The sequence below is a fragment of the Passer montanus genome, unplaced genomic scaffold (assembly GCF_014805655.1).
Source record: "Passer montanus isolate IOZ18808 unplaced genomic scaffold, ASM1480565v1 scaffold340, whole genome shotgun sequence".
NCBI classification, from domain to species: Eukaryota; Metazoa; Chordata; class Aves; order Passeriformes; family Passeridae; genus Passer; species Passer montanus.
Genome location: NW_024368153.1, coordinates 674 through 23,246, shown reverse-complemented (window position 1 = coordinate 23,246; position 22,573 = coordinate 674). Strand labels below are relative to the sequence as shown.

Genomic DNA, 22,573 nt, shown 5'->3' with positions numbered 1-22,573 from the left:
TCAGGGACGGGGGTTTGGGGTGTTCCAGGGGGATTTGGGGGGATCCAGGGGGGTTTGGGGTGTTCCAGAGGGATTTGGGGTGTTCCAGGTGGGGTTTGGGGTGTTCCAGGTGGGGTTTGGGGTGTTCCAGAGGGGTTTGGGGGGAGCCAGGTGGGTTTGGGGGGACCCAGGGGGGGTTTGGGGTGTTCCAGGTGGGGTTTGGGGACAGGGACAGAGCCAGGTCCCCACAGGTGACAGGACAGGGTCAGTGGCAGGTCCCTGCAGGTGACAGAACAGGGGTGGTGGCAGGGGACAGGACAGGGACAGGGACAGTGGCAGGGGACAGGACAGGACAGGGGTGGTGGCATCTCCCCACAGGGGACAGCACAGAGCCAGGTCCCTGAGGGGAGGGGACAGGGACAGTGGCAGTGCCACCAGAGAGGTGACAGCTCCTGATGGGGACAGGACAGGGGAGGGGACAGGGACAGTGGCAGTGCCACCAGAGAGGTGACAGCTCCTGAAGGGGACAGGACAGGGCAGGGGACAGGGACAGTGGCAGTGCCACCAGAGCGGTGACAGCTCCTGAAGGGGACAGGACAGGGGAGGGGACAGGGACAGTGACAGCTCCGTAAGGGGAGGGGACACTGAGAGGCGACACGTCCCTAAGGGGAGGGGACAGCGTGGTGGCATCAGGCAGGGGACAGGACAGGGGTGGTGGCACCTCCCACAGGGCAGGGACAGTGAGAGGTGACAGTCCTGAAGGGGAGGGGACAGCACAGGGGCGGTGGCATCTCCCAGCAGGGAGGGGACACAGAAGGTGACACATCCCTGCAGGGGGCAGGACAGGGGTGTGACAGGTCCCCAAGGGGAGGGGACACAGAGATGGTGACAGGGTGGGACAGGAAAGGTGACAGATCCTAAAGGGGAGGGGACAGGGTGGTGGCATCTCCCTGCAGGGAGGGGACACAGAGAGGTGACAGGTCCTAAAGGGGAGGGGACAGAGACAGTGACAGGTCCCTGCAGGGAGGGGACAGGGGACAGGTCCCTGAGGGGAGGGGACAGGGGTGTGACAGTCCCTGCAGGGGACAGGACAGGGGTGGTGGCACATTCCTGTGCAGGGGACAGGGGTGTGACAGGTCCTAAAGGGGAGGGACACAGAGAGGTGACAAATCCCCGCAGGGGAGGGGACACAGAGCGGTGACAGGTCCTAAAGGGGAGGGACACAGAGAGGTGACAAATCCCCGCAGGGGACAGCACAGGGATGGTGACAGGTCCCAGCACGGGGTGGGAGGGGACAGGTGACAGGTCCCAAAGGGGAGGGGACAGGGGTGTGACAGGTCCCTGCAGGGAGGGGACAGGGGTGTGACAGTCCCTGCAGGGGGCAGGACAGGGGTGTGACAGTCCCTGCAGGGAGGGGACAGGACTGCGACAGGTCCCTGCAGGGAGGGGACACAGGAAGTGACAGGTCCTAAAGGGGAGGGGACACAGAGAGGTGACAGGTCCCTGCAGGGGGCAGGACAGGGAGGGGTGGCACAAGAAGGGACAGGGACAGCTGGGGACATCCCTGAGCCCCTCGGTGACAGGGCTGGGACACCCTGGGGACAAAGCTGGGGACATCCCTGAGCCCCTCAGGGACAAAGCTGGGGACATCCCGGTGACAGAGCTGGGGACACCCTGGGAGCTCTGGGCTGGGGACACCTCAGGGCTGCTGGTGACAGGGCTGGGGACATCCCAGTGACAGGGCTGGGGACACCCCGGGGCTCTTGGGGACACCCTGAGCCCCTCAGTGACAGGGCTGGGGACACCGTGGGCTCCTGGTGACACCCCGGGGCTCTCAGTGACAGGGCTGGGGTCACCCTGGGAGCTCCGGGCTGGGGACACCTCAGGGCTGCTGGTGACAGGGCTGGGGACATCCCGGGGCTCTTGGGGACATCCTGAGCCCCTCAGTGACAGGGCTGGGGACATCCCGGGGCTCTTGGGGACATCCTGAGCCCCTCAGTGACAGGGCTGGGGACATCCCGGGGCTCTTGGGGACATCCTGAGCCCCTCAGTGACAGGGCTGGGGACATCCCGGGGCTCTTGGGGACATCCTGAGCCCCTCAGTGACAGGGCTGGGGACATCCCGGGGCTCTTGGGGACATCCTGAGCCCCTCAGTGACAGGGCTGGGGACATCCCGGGGCTCTTGGGGACATCCTGAGCCCCTCAGTGACAGGGCTGGGGACATCCCGGGGCTCTTGGGGACATCCTGAGCCCCTCAGTGACAGGGCTGGGGACATCCCGGGGCTCTTGGGGACATCCTGAGCCCCTCAGTGACAGGGCTGGGGACATCCCGGGGCTCTTGGGGACATCCTGAGCCCCTCAGTGACAGGGCTGGGGACATCCCGGGGCTCTTGGGGACATCCTGAGCCCCTCAGTGACAGGGCTGGGGACATCCCGGGGCTCTTGGGGACATCCTGAGCCCCTCAGTGACAGGGCTGGGGACATCCCGGGGCTCTTGGGGACATCCTGAGCCCCTCAGTGACAGGGCTGGGGACATCCCGGGGCTCTTGGGGACATCCTGAGCCCCTCAGTGACAGGGCTGGGGACATCCCGGGGCTCTTGGGGACATCCTGAGCCCCTCAGTGACAGGGCTGGGGACATCCCGGGGCTCTTGGGGACATCCTGAGCCCCTCAGTGACAGGGCTGGGGACATCCCGGGGCTCTTGGGGACATCCTGAGCCCCTCAGTGACAGGGCTGGGGACATCCCGGGGCTCTTGGGGACATCCTGAGCCCCTCAGTGACAGGGCTGGGGACATCCCGGGGCTCTTGGGGACATCCTGAGCCCCTCAGTGACAGGGCTGGGGACATCCCGGGGCTCTTGGGGACATCCTGAGCCCCTCAGTGACAGGGCTGGGGACATCCCGGGGCTCTTGGGGACATCCTGAGCCCCTCAGTGACAGGGCTGGGGACATCCCGGGGCTCTTGGGGACATCCTGAGCCCCTCAGTGACAGGGCTGGGGACATCCCGGGGCTCTTGGGGACATCCTGAGCCCCTCAGTGACAGGGCTGGGGACATCCCGGGGCTCTTGGGGACATCCTGAGCCCCTCAGTGACAGGGCTGGGGACATCCCGGGGCTCTTGGGGACATCCTGAGCCCCTCAGTGACAGGGCTGGGGACATCCCGGGGCTCTTGGGGACATCCTGAGCCCCTCAGTGACAGGGCTGGGGACATCCCGGGGCTCTTGGGGACATCCTGAGCCCCTCAGTGACAGGGCTGGGGACATCCCGGGGCTCTTGGGGACATCCTGAGCCCCTCAGTGACAGGGCTGGGGACATCCCGGGGCTCTTGGGGACATCCTGAGCCCCTCAGTGACAGGGCTGGGGACATCCCGGGGCTCTTGGGGACATCCTGAGCCCCTCAGTGACAGGGCTGGGGACATCCCGGGGCTCTTGGGGACATCCTGAGCCCCTCAGTGACAGGGCTGGGGACATCCCGGGGCTCTTGGGGACATCCTGAGCCCCTCAGTGACAGGGCTGGGGACATCCCGGGGCTCTTGGGGACATCCTGAGCCCCTCAGTGACAGGGCTGGGGACATCCCGGGGCTCTTGGGGACATCCTGAGCCCCTCAGTGACAGGGCTGGGGACATCCCGGGGCTCTTGGGGACATCCTGAGCCCCTCAGTGACAGGGCTGGGGACATCCCGGGGCTCTTGGGGACATCCTGAGCCCCTCAGTGACAGGGCTGGGGACATCCCGGGGCTCTTGGGGACATCCTGAGCCCCTCAGTGACAGGGCTGGGGACATCCCGGGGCTCTTGGGGACATCCTGAGCCCCTCAGTGACAGGGCTGGGGACATCCCGGGGCTCTTGGGGACATCCTGAGCCCGGTGACAGCTCCTGAAGGGGACAGGACAGGGGAGGGGACAGGGACAGTGACAGCTCCGTAAGGGGAGGGGACACTGAGAGGCGACACGTCCCTAAGGGGAGGGGACAGCGTGGTGGCATCAGGCAGGGGACAGGACAGGGGTGGTGGCACCTCCCACAGGGCAGGGACAGTGAGAGGTGACAGTCCTGAAGGGGAGGGGACAGCACAGGGGCGGTGGCATCTCCCAGCAGGGAGGGGACACAGAAGGTGACACATCCCTGCAGGGGGCAGGACAGGGGTGTGACAGGTCCCCAAGGGGAGGGGACACAGAGATGGTGACAGGGTGGGACAGGAAAGGTGACAGATCCTAAAGGGGAGGGGACAGGGTGGTGGCATCTCCCTGCAGGGAGGGGACACAGAGAGGTGACAGGTCCTAAAGGGGAGGGGACACAGAGATGGTGACAGGTCCCTGCAGGGAGGGGACAGGGGTGTGACAGTCCCTGCAGGGGGCACGACAGGGGTGGTGACAGATCCCTGCACAGGTGGGACAGGGACAGTGACAGGTCCTAAAGGGGAGGGGACACAGAGATGGTGACAGGTCCCTGCAGGGAGGGGACACAGAGAGGTGACAGGTCCCTGCAGGGAGGGGACACAGAGAGGTGACAGGTCCCAAAGGGGAGGGGACAGGGGTGTGACAGGTCCCTGCAGGGAGGGGACAGGGGTGTGACAGTCCCTGCAGGGGGCAGGACAGGGGTGTGACAGTCCCTGCAGGGAGGGGACAGGACTGCGACAGGTCCCTGCAGGGAGGGGACACAGGAAGTGACAGGTCCTAAAGGGGAGGGGACACAGAGAGGTGACAGGTCCCTGCAGGGGGCAGGACAGGGAGGGGTGGCACAAGAAGGGACAGGGACAGCTGGGGACATCCCTGAGCCCCTCGGTGACAGGGCTGGGACACCCTGGGGACAAAGCTGGGGACATCCCTGAGCCCCTCAGGGACAAAGCTGGGGACATCCCGGTGACAGAGCTGGGGACACCCTGGGAGCTCTGGGCTGGGGACACCTCAGGGCTGCTGGTGACAGGGCTGGGGACATCCCAGTGACAGGGCTGGGGACACCCCGGGGCTCTTGGGGACACCCTGAGCCCCTCAGTGACAGGGCTGGGGACACCGTGGGCTCCTGGTGACACCCCGGGGCTCTCAGTGACAGGGCTGGGGTCACCCTGGGAGCTCCGGGCTGGGGACACCTCAGGGCTGCTGGTGACAGGGCTGGGGACATCCCAGTGACAGGGCTGGGGACACCCCGGGGCTCTTGGGGACACCCTGAGCCCCTCAGTGACAGGGCTGGGGACACCGTGGGCTCCTGGTGACACCCCGGGGCTCTCAGTGACAGGGCTGGGGTCACCCTGGGAGCTCCGGGCTGGGGACACCTCAGGGCTGCTGGTGACAGGGCTGGGGACATCCCGGGGCTCTTGGGGACATCCTGAGCCCCTCAGTGACAGGGCTGGGGACATCCCGGGGCTCTTGGGGACATCCTGAGCCCCTCGGTGACAGGGCTGGAGACACCACAGAGGCTCCCAGTGACAGGCTGGGGACATCCTGGAGCTCCTGGTGACAGGGCTGGGGACACCCTGGGGAGCTCGGGGACAGGGCTGGGGACACCCTGGGAGCTCCAGGTTGGGGACATCCTGGGGATCACCCTGGGGACATCCCAGAGCTCCTGGTGACAGGGCTGGGGACACCCCGGGGCTCTCGGTGACAGGGCTGGGGACACCCCGGGGCTCTCGGTGACACCCCGGGGCTCTCGGTGACAGGCTGGGGACACCCCGGGGCTCTCGGGGACACCGCGGGGCTCTCGGTGACACGGCTGGGGACACCGCGGGGCTCTCGGTGACACCCCGGGGCTCTCGGTGACAGGGCTGGGGACACCCCGGGGCTCTCGGGGACACCGCGGGGCTCTCGGTGACACGGCTGGGGACACCGCGGGGCTCTCGGTGACACCCCGGGGCTCTCGGTGACAGGGCTGGGGACACCCCGGGGCTCTCGGGGACACCGCGGGGCTCTCGGTGACACGGCTGGGGACACCGCGGGGATTTTGGGGGGGAATTCGGGGGGTTTGGGGGGAAATTGGGGGGAAATTGGGAAAATTTGGGGGGAAAAAGGGAAATTTTGGGAATTCTGGGGGGAAAATTGGGGGAATTTGGGGGAAATTGGGGAAATTTAGGGGGAAAAAGGGGAAATTTGGAGATTCTGGGGGGGAATTGGGGGGTTTTGAGGGAAATTGGGGGAATTTGGGGGAAAAAGGGAAATTTGGGGATTCTGGAGGGAAAAATGGAGAAAAAGGAGGAAATTTGGGAATTCTGGGGGGAAAATGGGGAATTTTGGGGAAAATTGAGGGGGAAAAGGGGAATTTTGGGGATTCTGGGCGGAAATTGGAGGGAAAAAGAGGAAATTTGGGAATTCTGGAGGCAAATTGGGGGTTTTGGGAGGAAATTTGGGATTTTGAGGAGAATTTGGGGGGGGAAAGGGGAATTTTGGGAATTCTAGGGGAAATTGGAGAAATTTGGGGAGAATCTAGGGTGAAAAGGGGGAATTTTGGAAATTCTGGGGGAAAAGGGGGAAAGGAGGAAATTGGTGGAGATCCTGGTGGAGATCCTGGTGGAGATCCTGGTGGAGATCCTGGCGGTGCGGGTCGCGGTGCGGGTCGCGGCCCGGCGAGGGCCCCATGGCGCGCAGCAGCGCCGGGTGCTCGGGGGCGGTGGCCAGCAGCTCCTTGAGGATGTGGATGGGGGACACGGTGAGCTCCCAGTTGGTGATGCCGAAGTCGCGCAGGTGGGCGCGGGCGTGGCTCGAGAGCCCCGCCCGCGTGTCGAAACCCGCGCCGCAGAACTCGCAGCGCATCAGGCTGAACGTGCCCGGGTCGAAGTTGGCCACTGCAAGGGAGGACAGGTGGTCAGGGTGGGATTGGGACCACCAGGAACCACCAGGAACACAAAAACCCCCCAAAAAAACTCAAAAGGAACCTAAAAAACCCCACCCAGAAACACCAAAAAACCACCAAGATCCAGCGCATCAGGCTGAACGTCGAAGTTGGCCACTGCAAGGGAGGACAGGTGGTCAGGGTGGGATTGGGACCACCAGGAACCACCAGGAACACAAAAACCCCCCAAAAAAACTCAAAAGGAACCTAAAAAACCCCACCCAGAAACACCAAAAAACCACCAAGATCCAGCGCATCAGGCTGAACGTCGAAGTTGGCCACTGCAAGGGAGGACAGGTGGTCAGGGTGGGATTGGGACCACCAGGAACCACCAGGAGCACGGAAATCCCAAAAAAACCCAAAAGGAACAAAAAAATCCCAAAAAACCCCAAAAGGAACCCAAAAACTCCAAAAAACCCATACCAGGAACCCCAAAAAATCAAAAAGGAACCCAAAAATCTCCACCAAGAAACCCCAAAATCCACCCCATGAGGCTGAACGTGCCCGGGTTGAAGTTGGCCACTGGAAGGAGGGACAAGCGGTCAGAGGTGGGACCAGGGCCACCAGGAACCACCAGGAGCACAAAAATCCTAAAAAAAACCAAAAGGAACCCAAAAAACCCCACCCAGAAACACCAAAAACCACCAAGCTCAGGTGGTTCAACCATCAGGCTGAACGTGCCCGGGTCGAAGTTGGCCACTGCAAGGGAGAAGAGTGGTCACAGGTGGGAGCAGGGCCACCAAAAATCACCAGGAACCCCAAAACCCTACCCAGAAACACCAAAAAAACCCCAAAATCCACCTCTGGTCACATGTCCAGGGGGGTTTGTAGCCACCAGGACCACCAAGAGCTCAGGTCACATGTCCAGGATGGCTTGTAGCCACCAGGACCACCAAGATCTTTGATCAGATGTCCAGGGGGTTTGGTAGCCACCAGGGCTACCAAGACCTGTGATCACATGTCCAGGTCAGTTTGTAGCCACCAGGGCCACCAAAACCTCAAGTCACATGTCCAGGGGGTTTGGTAGCCACCAGGACCACCAAGATCTTTGATCAGATGTCCAGGGGGTTTGGTAGCCACCAGGACCACCAAGAGCTCAGGTCACATGACCAGGGGGTTTGTAACCACGAGGACCACCAGAACCTCAGGTCACATGTCCAGGGGGTTGGTAGCCACCAGGACCACCAAGATCTTTGATCAGATGTCCAGGGGGTTTGGTAGCCACCAGGGCTACCAAGACCTGTGATCACATGTCCAGGTCAGTTTGTAGCCACCAGGGCCACCAAAACCTCAAGTCACATGTCCAGGGGGTTTTGTAGCCACCAGGACCACCAAGATCTTTGATCAGATGTCCAGGGGGTTTGGTAGCCACCAGGACCACCAAGAGCTCAGGTCACATGACCAGGGGGTTTGTAACCACGAGGACCACCAGAACCTCAGGTCACATGTCCAGGGGGTTGGTAGCCACCAGGACCACCAAGATCTTTGATCAGATGTCCAGGGGGGTTGGTAGCCACCAGGGCCACCAAAACCTCAAGTCACATGTCCAGGGGGTTTGGTAGCCACCAGGGCCACCATGACCTGTGGTCAGATGTCCAGGGGGTTTGGTAGCCACGCCGTCCCCGCCGGGCTGCGGGGCGGCCGCCCTCTTCCTCAGCTGCTGCAGCGCCGGGTGCGAGCAGGCTCCGGGCGCGGGGAGCGCGGCCAGCGCCGGGCTCTGCTGGCAATACGGCGCCGCCTTCCTGGCGTGCTGCAGGCCCTGCAGCAGCTCCTTCCTGGCCGCCCCGTCGCCCTTGTCCAGCCTGGCGTGGCCCGAGCCGAAGGCGGGCTCGTACAGGGAGGGACCCTCCCGGCACGGCGGCGGCAAGAGCCGCTCCGGGAAGCTCCGGTCGCTCCTGCCGAGCGCCTCGGCGTCGGCGAAGCGGCCGGGCCGGGCGGGGCTGTAGGCGCCGCGGCTGGTGCCGGGCTGGTTGGGGTCGTCCTCGAAGGGCTCGGGCTGCCAGGAGAGGTGCGAGTGGGCGAACCTCAGGTGCTCCTTGAGGATGAGCTCGTTGGGCGCCGGGAAGCCGCAGAGCGCGCAGGGCGCCGCGCCGGGCGGCGCCGCCGGCAGCTCGTCGGCCTGGAAGGGTTTGCAGAGGCCGTGCCCGGCACCGTCGCGGAGCTCTCCGAAGAGGCCGGAGCTCCTGGAGGCGTGCTCCTTCCTCTCCTTGACGTGCATCTTGGCGTGCTGCACGAAGGTCTTGGAGGAGTTGGTGCCGAAAACGCACTTGGGGCACTGCAGCCGCGCCTCGCGGCCCTCGTCCGGGAACTCGTTCAGCTTCTGGATCTCCTCGATGATCTTCTCCCGCGACTCCTGGTGCAGCCTGCGGTGCCGCTCCAGCGCCGCCGGCTCGGCGAAGGCCCAGCCGCACTCGCCGCAGCAGAGGCGGCAGCGGCCGGCGGGCGCGGAGNTCTAAAGTGCTTTGGTCGGCGCCCCAGGCCGCGGCCAGCGGCCGGAACAGCGCCCGCGGGAACGCCGGCGGCTCCTCGGGCGCCGGCCTGCAAGGGAATTCTGGGGTGAAAAACGGCGTTTTGGGGAGCACCGAGGCTTGCTGAAGGATTTGTGGGGGGTTCCCAAAAAATGTGGGTTGGACACAAATCCATCCCTTCCCACCCTGCCATGGCTGGAAGAGCCTCGGGAACTCCAGGTGCTCCTCATTTGTGGGGCTTGAAGGGAATTTTGGGGTGAAAAACGGGGTTTTGGGGAGCACCGAGGTTTGCTGGGAGCGGGGCTGAAGGATTTGTGGGGGGTTCCCAAATTTTTGGGTTGGACACAATTCCCACCCTGCCATGGCTGGAAGAGCCTATGACGATTCAAGGTGCTTCTCATTTGTGAGGCTGGAAGGGAATTTTGGGGTGAAAAACGGGATTTTGGGGAGCACCGAGGTTTGCTGGGAGCGGGGCTGAAGGATTTGTGGGGGGTTCCCAAAAATTTGGACACAAATCCATCCCTTCCCACCAAGCCATGGCTGGATGAGCCCTTGGGAACTCCAGGTGCTCCTCATTCGTGGGGCTGGAAGGGAATTTTGGGGTGAAAAACGGGGTTTTGGGGAGCACCGAGGTTTGCTGGGAGCGGGGCTGAAGGATTTGTGGGGGGTTCCCAAATTTTTGGGTTGGACACAAATCCCACCCTGCCATGGCTGGAAGAGCCTTGGGAGCTCCTGGTGCTCCTCATTCGTGGGGCTGGAAGGGAATTTTGGGGTGAAAAACGGGGATTTTGGGATAACACAACCAGGATATCCCCAGGGGGAACTGGGATGGATCCAGGGTGAACTGGGATGATTCCAGAGTGAACTGGGATGGCCTGGGGGGAACTGGGGTCACTCCAGGGTGAACTGGGATGACCTGGGGTGACTCCAGGGTGAACTGGGATGGCCAGGGCACAAACGGGATCACTCCAAGGTGAACTGGGATGGATCCAGGGTGAACTGGGGTGGCCTGAGGTGAGCTGGGATGGATCCAGGGGCACTGGGATCACACCAGGGTGAATTGGGATGGATCCAGGGTGAACTGGGATGGCTCCAAAGGGAAATGGGATGACCTGAGGTGAACTGGGGTCACTCCAGGGTGAACTGGGATGACCTGGGGTGACTCCAGGGTGAACTGGGATGGCCAGGGCACAAACGGGATCACTCCAAGGTGAACTGGGATGGATCCAGGGTGAACTGGGGTGGCCTGAGGTGAGCTGGGATGGATCCAGGGGCACTGGGATCACACCAGGGTGAATTGGGATGGATCCAGGGTGAAATGGGATGGCTCCAAAGGGAAATGGGATGACCTGAGGTGAACTGGGGTCACTCCAGGGTGAACTGGGATGGCCTGGGCGGGACTGGGATGACTCCAGGGGGAACTGGGATCTCTGCAGGGTGAACTGGGATGCCCTGGGGGCCCCCGGCACCCCCGGCTGCTCCGTCCCTCGGAACTCACCCGAGCTGTGTCCGGTGAGCCGCAGCCGGGACGGCTCCGGAGAGGGCGGGGTCGGGCTCATCTGGAAAACACGGAGAACAGCGGGGTCAGCATGGCCCGGGTCAGCACGGGCAGGAGAACAGCGGGGTCAGGCCCGGGTCAGCACGGCCAGGCCCGGGTCAGCACGGGCAGGACCAGGTCAGCACGGGCAGGAGAACAGCGGGGTCAGGCCCGGGTCAGCACGGGCAGGCCCGGGTCAGCACGGGCAGGAGAACAGCGGGGTCAGGCCCGGGTCAGCACGGGCAGGCCCGGGTCAGCATGGCCCAGACCGGATCAGCATGGGCAGGACCAGGTCAGCACGGGCAGGCCTGGGCCGGCACGGCCAGGCCCGGGTCAGCACGGCTTTCCCAGCAATCTGCAGCCCCGGGGCTCTCCCAGGGCTTGTCCTGGCACAGCCCGGCTGGATTTGTCCCGGCACAGCCTGGCTGCATTTGTCCCGGCACAGCCTGGCTGCATTTGTCCCGGCACAGCCCGGCTGCATTTGTCCCGGCACAGCCTGGCTGGATTTGTCCCGGCACAGCCTGGCTGCATTTGTCCCGGCACAGCCTGGCTGCCTTTGTACCGGCCCAGCCCGGCTGCATTTGTCCCGGCACAGCCTGGCTGGATCAGTGCCGGATTTGCCGGCCTGGCTGGGGAGGGCTCAGTGCCGGGAGCATCCCGGGGACAATCGCTGCTGAGCCGGGAGATCCCGTCAGCCCGGCCCCGGGGAGAGCTCCGGGACAGAGCCACGTTCCCAAAATCCCTGCTCCATGTTCCCAAAATCCCTGCTCCATGTTCCCAAAATCCCTGCTCCATGTTCCCAAAATCCCTGCTCGACATTCCCAAAAATCCCCATTCCACACTCCCAAAATCCCTGCTCTGTGATCCCGTTATCCCAGCCCCGGGGAGAGCTCTGGCATGGAGCCACATTCCCAAAATCTCTGATCCCGTCAGCCCGGCCCCGAGGACAGCTCCGGCATGGAGCCACGTTCCCAAAATCCCTGTTCCACATTCCCAAAATCTCTGCTCCACATTCCCAAAATCCCTGCTCTCTGATCCCGTTATCCCAGCACCGGGGAGAGCTCCGGGACAGAGCCTCATCCCCAAAATCCCTGCTCCACATTCCCAAAATCTCCGTTCCACATTCCCAAAAATCCCCATTCAACATTCCCAAAATCTCTGCGCCACATTCCCAAAATCCCTGCTCCACATTCCCAAAATCCCTGCTCTGCGATCCCGTTATCCCGGCTCCGGGGGGAGCTGGCTGGGATGGAGCCACAAAAAATGGGGAACAACCCCAACAGTCCCAAAATCCCGGAGTTTAACCCCAAAATTCCCAAAATGGTTTAACCCAACCCAACTCAATGAAAACGAACCCAACCCAACGCAACTCAACCACATCCAACTCAACCAAACCCAACTCAACCAAACCCAACAGAACTCAACCGATCCAAATCCAACTCAATCAAACCAAATCCAACTCAACCAAACCCAACTCAACAAAATTCATCTCAACCCAACCCAACCAAACCCAACACAACCAAACCAAACCCAACTCAACCGATCCAAATCCAACTCAATCAAACCAAATCCAACTCAACCAAACCCAACTCAACAAAATTCATCTCAACCCAACACAACCTAACCCAACACAACTCAACTCAATGAAAACAAACCCAAACCAACTCAACCAAACTCAACTCAACCCAACCCAACAAAACCCAACTCAATCCATCCAAACGCAACCAAACCAAATCCAACTCAACAAAATTCATCCCAACCCAACCCAACCCAACCCAACAAAATTCAACTCAACCAAACCCAACAGAACTCAACCGATCCAAACCCAACTCAACCAAACCAAATCCAACTCAACCACACCAAATCCAACTCAATCAAACGAAATCCAACTCAACAAAATTCATCCCAAATCAATCCAATCCAACCCAACACAACACAACTCAACTCAATGAAAACAAACCCAAACCAACTCAACCAAACTCAACTCAACCCAACCCAACAAAACCCAACTCAATCCATCCAAACGCAACCAAACCAAATCCAACTCAACAAAATTCATCCCAACCCAACCCAACCCAACCCAACAAAATTCAACTCAACCAAACCCAACAGAACTCAACCGATCCAAACCCAACTCAACCAAACCAAATCCAACTCAACCAAACCCAACTCAACAAAATTCATCTCAACCCAACCCAACAAAATTCAACTCAACCAAACCCAACAGAACTCAACCGATCCAAACCCAACTCAACCAAACCAAATCCAACTCAACAAAATTCGTCCCAACCCAACTCAAATCAAACCTCAAATCAAATCAAACCCAACTCAATACAACCAAACTCAACTCAAACCAACCCAACCCAACCCCGGGGATTCCTGCCATGGACGGCGCGGATTCGGGCTCGTTACCAGCACCATGAGGAATTCCACCATGGAAATTTTCAGCCGTGGAATAATTAAAGTTGGTAAAGAAGAATCCCGGAATGGTTACGGTTGGAAGAGACCCCCAAGACCAAGCCCAACCCTCACCCGGTCACCCACGACTAGGAGATGCCCAAAATTGGGAGTTTCCGGTCCCCGGCACCGCTGGAGCCGTTTGGCTCCCCAAAATCCCTCTGGAAAACGGGGAAGTGGGAATTCCATTCCCAACATCCCAGCCCGGCCCCAAATCCACCCAACAGCCCAAATTTGGCTCTTCCAGCTCCAAGGAGCACCCAGGGCGGGTCCAACCCAACCGTTGGGCAGGAAAAGGCGCTCGAGGTTGGTGACCCCGGCGTTCCCGGGGAACGAGCGCGACGGAAGGAGAAAAACATGGAAATTCCGCCAAAAAAGGGCAAATGGAAGTTCCTCCCTCTCCAATCCACCCTAAAAAATTCCAACGGAAAGCTGGGATGGACCCAGATCCACAGGGTTGTCCCCATGGGAGACACAGAGCCATGGGAGAGGTGGTGGCACCATGGAATTGATCCCAAAGGAACCCTGGAATGTCCCTGTTGGAGAGGATCCATGGGAGATCTGATGGTGGCATCAAGGAATGATCCCAAACGAGCCCTGGAATGCCCACATTGGAGCAGATCCACGGAAGATCTGATGGTGGCATCATGGAATTGATCCCAAACGAACCCTGGAATGCCCACATTGGAGCAGATCCACGGAAGATCTGCTGACATCATGGAATGATCCCAAATGAGCTTTGGAATGTCCCCAGTGGAGCAGATCCATGGAAAATCTGGCAGTGGCATCATGGATTGATCCCAAAGGAACCCTGGAATGTCCCCGTTGGAGAGGATCCATGGGAGAGCCAACGACATCATGGAATTGATCCCAAATGAGCTCTGGAATGCCCCATTGGAGAGGATCCATAGAAGATCTGATGGTGGCATCAAGGAATGATCCCAAATGAACCCTGGAATGTCCCCAACAGAGAGGACCCATGGGAAAGCCAATGACATCATGGATTGATCCCAAACGAGCTCTGGAATGTCCCCGTTGGAGCACATCCATGGGAGATCTGGTGACATCATGGACTGATCCCAAATAAACCCCAAATAGAGGAGAGGATCCATGGAAGATCTGCTGGTCACATCACGAAATGATCACAAACAAGCTCTGGAATGTCCCCATTGGAGCACATCCATGGGAGATCTGGTGGTGACATCATGGAATGATCCCAAATCAGCCCTGGAATGTCCCCGTTGGAGAGAATCCTTGGGAGATCTGGTGACATGACAGAACAGATCCCAAACGAGCTCTGGAATGTCCCCGTTGGAGCGGATCCATGGGAGATCTGGTGGTGACATCATGGAATGATCCCAAATAAACCCGAAATGTCCCCATTGGAGCAGATCCACAGAAGATCTGGTGACATCACGGAACAGATCCCAAACGAGCACTGGAATGTCCCCGTTGGAGCAGATCCACAGAAGATCTGGTGGTGACATCACGGAATGATCCCAAACGAGCTCTGGAATGTCCCCATTGGAGCAGATCCACAGAAGACCTGGTGACATCACGGAACAGATCCCAAACGAGCACTGGAATGTCCCCATTGGAGCAGATCCACAGGAGATCCATGGGAGCAGATCCACGGCACATCGGGTGGTGACATCACGGGAATGATCCCAAACGAGCTCTGGAATGTTCCCGGATGCTCCCTGCCCGCCAAAGCCTCGCGAGCTGCGATTTTGGAGGCAATCCATGGAAAAAGGGAGGAGGTTCCTCATCCCACCGCTCACCAGGGCTGGAAAAATCCCTCTGTATCCGAATCCAGCCCGGATGGATCCAGGCCACGGCTCCCTCCACATTCCCAGGACGACACGGCCCTTCCAGGACTTCCCGGGTGCCCCAAATTCCCCACAAACGACCCCAAAACTCCGAGGGACTCGTCCCTCCCGAGGTTCTCCGGTTCCTCTCCCCGGGAGCAGCTGCTCCGCTGCTTTTCCAGGAAAAGAGGCCCAGGCTGGGGCCGGCTCCAGGAGAGGCCGGGCCGGCTGCCGGAGCAGCGGCCGCGCCCAGCGGGGCTGGAAAACATTCCCGGGGAAATTTGGGATGGCCCCAAAGGGGTTCGGAGGCACCGCGGGACCGACCCGAGCCGGTGGAGGAGGAGAAACGTCCCAGGAGGGAGAAATCCGGAGGGGAGAGGGAGATCCGTGGATTTGGGGGATCCCACGGGGGGGGAATGATGTCCCAACCCCGTTCCAGATCCCAGAAAAGTTCTGGGAAAAAGTTCTGGATGTGGGGGAGGGAAGAGGAGGGGGGTGGGAGCCCGAAAATTCCAGGGGAATCCCGGGAATGGGGAGGGATGGGAATCTCAGGGATCACACGGGAGCCGTGAGTCAGCGGCAGGGAAGGGAAAAACAAACGTCCAAAATCCCTGGAAAGCTGAAAAATCCGAGAGAAAAAATCAAACCCGGCCGTGGTTTGGCACCTGCAGCGCCCGGGAAACGGCAGCGGAGACAGAAAAGCTGGAACAGCTCCTGGAAAAGCTCCTGGAAAAATTCCAGCCGCGCCAACGAGGCGGGAAATCCCCAAAGGGAGGAATTCTGTCCCAAAAGTGAGGGGGAGGATTCCCAGGGAAGGTTTGGAAATCCCCAAAGGGAGGAATTCTGCCCCAAAAGTGAGGGGGAGGATTCCCAGGGAAGGTTTGGAAACCCCCAAAGTCAGGAATTCTGCCCCAAAAGTGAGGGGGAGGATTCCCAGGGAAGGTTTGGAAGCCCCCAAAGTCAGGAATTCTGTCCCAAAAGTGAGGGGGAGGATTCCCAGGGAAGGTTTGGAAACCCCCAAAGGGAGGAATTTTGCCCCAAAAGTGAGGGGGAGGATTCCAAGGAAGGTTTGGAAACCCCCAAAGGGAGGAATTTTGCCCCAAAAGTGAGGGGAGGATTCCCAAGGAAGGTTTGGAAATCCCCAAAGGGAGGAATTCTGCCCCAAAAGTGAGGGGAGGATTCCCAGGGAAGGGTTGGAAATCCCCAAAGGGAGGAATTCTGTCCCAAAAGTGAGGGGGAGGATTCCCAGGGAAGGTTTTCCCACGGGATAAGGGAGAAAAACAGGGGGATGAGAGCCAGGGGCAGGGCCGAGGGGGGGTCCCGTGGTCCAGGGTGGGATCCTGGGGACCGGGAAATGCCGGGACACGACCCCAAACTCCAGGGCATGATCCCAAACTCCAGCACATGATCCCAAACTCCAGGACAGGATCCTAAACTGCAGGACATGACCCCAAACTGCAGGACACGATCCCAAACTCCAGGACACGACCCCAAACTGCAGGACATGACCCCAAACTGCAGGACACGATCCCAAACTCCAGGACAGGATCCTAAACTCCAGGACACGACCCCAAACTGCAGGACATGACCCCAAACTGCAGGACAGGATCCAAAACTGCAGGATGGCATCCTGGGATCCAGGACATGACCCCAAACTGCAGGACACGATCCCAAACTCCAGGACAGGATCCTAAACTGCAGGACACGACCCCAAACTGCAGGACATGACCCCAAACTGCAGGACACGATCCCAAACTCCAGGACACGACCCCAAACTGCAGGACACGACCCCAAACTGCAGGACACAATCCCAAACTGCAGGACATGACCCCAAACTGCAGGATGGGATCCTGGGGTCCAGGGTGGGATCCTGGGGGCCAGGAAACACCGGGACACGACCCCAGACTCCAGGACAAGACCCCAAACCCCAGGAGGTGATCCTGGGATCCAGGAAACTCCAGAACACGAACCCAAACTCCAGGACCAGACCCCCAAACTCCAGGATGTCATCCTGGGATCCAGGACGCGATCCCAAACTCCAGGACGCGATCCCAAACTCCAGGAGGTGATCCCAAACTCCAGGAGGTGATCCCAAACTCCAGCACAGGATCCCAAACTCCAGGACACAATCCCAAACCCCAGCACAGGATCCCAAACTCCAGGATGTCATCCTGGGATCCAGCGATGCCAAAATTCCAGGACACGATGCCAAAATTCCAGCACACAATCCCAAATTCCAGCACACAATCCCAAACCCCAGGATACGATCCCATGATTTTACAGCCCAAAAACTGGGATTTTTCAGCCCAAAACCCCAGGATTTTCAGCCCAAAAATGGGGATTTTACACCCCAAATCCAGGGATTTTATGGCCCAAAAACTGGGATTTTACACCCCAAAAATTGGGATTTTACACCCCAAAAATGGGGATTTTACAGCCCAAAACCAGGGATTTTAGGTCTCAAAAATGGGGATTTTTTGGCCCAAAAATGGGAATTTTACCCCCCAAAACCAGGGATTTTAGGGCCAAAAAAATGGGGATTTTACACCCCAAACCCAGGGATTTTAGGGCTCAAAAATGGGGATTTTAGGGCCCAAAAATTGGGATTTTACAGCCCAAAACCAGGGATTTTACAGCCCAAAAATGGGGATTTTACACCCCCAAACCCGGGGATTTTAGGGCTCAAAAATGGGGATTTTAGGGCCCAAAAATTGGGATTTTACAGCCCAAAACCAGGGATTTTACAGCCCAAAAATGGGGATTTTACACCCCCAAACCCGGGGATTTTAGGGCTCAAAAATGGGGATTTTAGGGCCCAAAAATTGGGATTTTACAGCCCAAAACCAGGGATTTTACAGCCCAAAAATGGGGATTTTACACCCCCAAACCCGGGGATTTTAGGGCTCAAAAATGGGGATTTTTTTGTCCCAAAAATGGGGATTTTTTGTCCCAAAAATGGGGATTTTAGGCCGCACCGGGAGTTGAAGCCGGTGCTTGTCCTACTTCGGGAAATCCCAAACCTCCGGCGGCGTTTCCCTCCCGGGTTATTTTTACCCCGTGGCCCCGTTCCGGCACCGGGAGGGCCGGGTCGGGCTGGGAGGGGATTTGGGGTTGGGGATTTGGGATTTGGGAGGTTATTTATGGCCCCACGAGCCGGCCACGGCAGCTGCTCCCAGCCTGCCGCCGAAATTTTGGGATAACGGAGCCGAAACCGGCCCCGGACGCCGCTGACCCCGACGGTGTGGGGCACCCTGAGGAGCAGGGGTGGCCATGGGGTCACGGCATCCTGCTGACCCCAAAACTGGATTCTGGGGCTCCTCGTGGCCCCAAAAGTCTTTGGGAAGAGCTCCTGATCCCAAAAGTCTTTGGGAAGAGCTCCTGACCCCAAACAGATTTGGGAAGGGTTCCCAACCCCAAAAGTCTTTGGGAAGAGCTCCTGACCCCAAAAGTCTTTGGGAAAAGCTCCTGATCCCAAACAGATTTGGGAAGAGCTCCTGATCCCAAAAGTCTTTGGGAAGAGCTCCTGACCCCAAACAGATTTGGGAAGGGTTCCCAACCCCAAAAGTCTTTGGGAAGAGCTCCTGACCCCAAAAGTCTTTGGGAAGAGTTCCTGATCCCAAATGTCTTTGGGAAAACTTCCTGACCCCAAAAGTCTTTGGGAAAAGCTCCTGATCCCAAACAGATTTGGGAAGAGCTCCTGATCCCAAAAGTTTTGGGAAAAGCTCCTGACCCCAAACAGATTTGGGAAGGGTTCCTGACCCCAAAAGTCTTTGGGAAGAGTTCCTGATCCCAAATGTCTTTGGGAAAACTTCCTGACCCCAAACAGATTTGGGAAGAGTTCCTGACCCCAAAAGTCTTTGGGAAGAGTTCCTGATCCCAAATGTCTTTGGGAAAACTTCCTGACCCCAAACAGATTTGGGAAGAGTTCCTGACCCCAAAAGTCTTTGGGAAGAGTTCCTGATCCCAAAAGTCTTTGGGAAAAGCTCCTGAACCCAAACAGATTTGGGAAGGGTTCCCAACCCCAAAGACTTTGGGAAGAGTTCCTGACCCCAAACAAATTTGGGAAGAGTTCCTGAACCCACAAAATCTTGGGAAGAGTTCTGATCCCAAAAGTCTTTGGGAAGAGTTCCTGACCCCATACAGATTTGGGAAGTGTTCCTGATCCCAAAAGTCTTTGGGAAAAGCTCCCAACTCCAAAAAACTTTGAGAAGAGTTCCTGACCCAAATAGATTTGGGAAGAGTTCCTGACCCAAAACAAATTTGGGAAGAGTTCCTGAACCCACAAAACCTTGGGAAGAGTTCTGATCCCAAAAGTCTTTGGGAAGAGCTCCTGACCCCAAAAGTCTTTGGGAAAAGGTCCCGACCCCAAAAGTCTTTGGGAAAAGCCCCCGACCCCAAAAGTCTTTGGGAAAAGCCCCCAACCCCAAAAGTCTTTGGGAAAAGGTCCCGACCCCAAAAGTCTTTGGGAAAAGCTCCTGACCTCAAAAATATTTGGGAAAAGCTCCTGACCGCGAAACTCTCGGGCTCCGACAGCTCCATCACACAAGCAAGGGCGCATCAGGAATTTCCCGTCCCAGTTTGGGGCTGCTCCTGTCCCAGTTTGGGGCTGTTCCCATCCCAGTTTGGGGCCATTCCCATCCCAGTCTGGGGCTGTTCCCGTCCCAGTTTGGGGCTGTTCCCGTCCCAGTTTGGGGCTGTTCCCATCCCAGTTTGGGGCTGTTCCCGTCCCAGTTTGGGGCTGTTCCCATCCCAGTTTGGGGCTGTTCCCGTCCCAGTTTGGGCACCAAAACCTCCAAAACTCCTCCAAAACCCCCAAAAATCCCCCAAAACCACCCCTGACAGCACCAACCCCGCCCCAAAACTCCCCCAACAACGTCACCAAGAGCACCAACGTCACCATCAAGAGAGAACCACCAAAACCATCCACAGGAGAGCCAAACCATCAACAGGAGAGCCAAACCATCAACAGGAGAGCCAAACCATCCACAGGAGAGCCAAACCATCCACAGGAGAGCCAAACCATCCACAGGAGAGCCAAACCATCCACAGGAGAGCCAAAACCAGGAGAGCCCATGCCAACACCAACACCGCCGTCACCAAGAGGACCAACACCACCCCCAGGAGAACCAACATGAATCCCAAGAAAGCCAACACCATCACCAAGAGGACCAACACCATCATCCAAAGACCAACACCAAGAGAGCCAGCATCATCACCAAGAGACATCCATCATCATCACCAAGAGACATCCATCATCATCACCAAGAGAACCAACGCCAAGAGAGCCAACAGCATCACCAACACAACCAACATCATCACCAGAACCATCATCATCACCAGGAGACTTCCATCATCATCACCAACACAACCAACATCATCACCAGAACAATCATCATCATCACCAAGAGAGCCAACGCCATCACCCAAAGAACCAACACCAAGAGAGCCAGCATCATCACCGAGAGACTTCCATCATCATCACCAGGAGACAATCATCATCATCACCAGGAGAGAACCATCATCACCAAGAGACCCCCAACACCAAAAGAAAACCACCATCCTCACCAACACAACCAACATCATCACCAAGAGAGAACCATCATCATCATAACCAAGAGAGAACCAACATCATCATCAGGAGACAGCCATCATCATCACCAGGAGAACCATCATCACCGAGAGACTTCCATCATCATCACCAACACAGCCATCATCATCACCAGACAACCATCATCATCACCAAGAGAGAACCATCATCATCACCAGGAGACAATCATCATCATCACAAAGAGACTTCCATCATCATCATCAAGAGAGAACCATCATCATCACCGAGAGAACCAACACCAAGAGAAAACCATCATCACCACCAACACAACCAACATCATCACCAGAACAATCATCATCACCAAGAGAGCCAACGCCAACACAACCAACATCATCACCAAGAGATTCCATCATCATCACCAACACAGCCATCATCATCACCAAGAGAGAACCATCATCATCAAGAGAGAACCATCATCATCATCACCAGGAGAGAACCATCATCATCATCACCAGGAGAGAACCATCATCACTAAGAGACCCCAACACCAAGAGAAAACCATCATCATCACCAACACAACAATCTTCATCACCAAGAGAGCCAACACCATTACCCAAAGAACCAACACAAGAGAGCCAACACCATCACCAGGAGAACCAACACCATCACCAAGAGAGAACCATCATCATCACTAACACAACCATCATCATCACCAGAACCATCATCATCACCAAGAGACCTCCATCATCATCACCAAGAGGGAACAATCATCATCACCAACGCAATCATCATCATCATCACCAACGCAATCATCATCATCATCACCAAGACATCCATCTTCACCAAGAGAGAACCATCATCATCACCAAGAGACCCAACACCAAGAGAAAACCATCATCATCACCAACACAACCAACACCATCACCAGGAGACAACAATCATCACCAGGAGAGCCAACCCCAGCCCAAACCACGCCGGTGCCACACGGCTGGGACCGACAGACCCCACCAACCCAACCCAACCCAACCCGACCCAAAATGAGGAAGGGGAGGGTTTGGGGACACCAAAAGTCACCAAATGTCACCGTGTCACCCTGCTGAGGGAAAATGGGCAGAAAATGAGGAATGAGGAAGGGTTTGGGGTCACCAAAACCAACCAAATGTCCCCGTGTCACTCTAGGGAGGGAAAAGGGACAGAAAATGAGCAAGGGGTGGGAGTGGGGACACCAAATGTCACCAAAAGTCACCAAATGTCACCAAAAGTCACCAAATGACACCTGTCCACCCCACTGAGGGAAAAGGGGCAGGAAATGAGGAAGGGGAGGGTTTGGGGACACCAAAAGTCACCAAATGTCACCTTTCCCTGTCCCACAAGCTGAGAATTGAAACAATTTCACGGAAATAAAGATACTAAAAGGTAGAATTCAAACAATTCCAGAGCAATAAAGACCCAAAATCACCTTTCCCGACCCCAAAAAGTGGAAATCTAAACAATTCCAGAGCAATAAAGATCCCAAATCCCCTTCTCCCACCTGAAAAGTGGGAACTAAAACAATTCCGGTGAAATAAAGACCCCAAAAGGTGAGAATTAAAACAATTCCAGTGCAATAAAGACCCCAAATCCCCTTTTCCCACTTGAGAACTGGGAATTAAAACAATTCCAGTGAAACAAAAACCCCAAAAGGTCAGAATTAAAAGGATTCCGGCGTAATAAAGACCCCAGACCCCTTTTCCCACCTGAAAAATGGGAAATTTAAAGGATTCCGGTGCAATTAAAGACCCAAAAGGTCAGAATTAAAAGGATTCCAGTGAAATAAAGATCCCAAATCCCCTTTTCCCACCTGAGAACCGGGGATTTAAAGGATTCCAGTGCAATACAGACCCCAAAAGGTCAGAATTAAAAGAATTCCAGTGCAATAGAGACCCCAAAATCCCCTTTCCCTGCCCCAAAAGGTCA

At 57.6% G+C, this 22,573-nt stretch overlaps 1 protein-coding gene across 1 annotated transcript in view; it reads right to left on the bottom strand.

The window, feature by feature from the left end:
- Window positions 1–10,830, bottom strand: part of LOC120505326 (protein Wiz-like) — a gene marked incomplete at its 5' end in the record, with an annotated part of 21,291 nt that extends 10,461 nt beyond the window's left edge. The window contains 6 exon segments of the mRNA XM_039715716.1: window positions 6,450–6,830; window positions 7,304–7,321; window positions 7,445–7,498; window positions 8,381–9,238; window positions 9,240–9,337; window positions 10,766–10,830. Of these exon segments, the coding sequence (XP_039571650.1) occupies window positions 6,450–6,830; window positions 7,304–7,321; window positions 7,445–7,498; window positions 8,381–9,238; window positions 9,240–9,337; window positions 10,766–10,830 (1,474 nt within the window).
- Window positions 10,831–22,573: the final 11,743 nt, after the last annotated feature.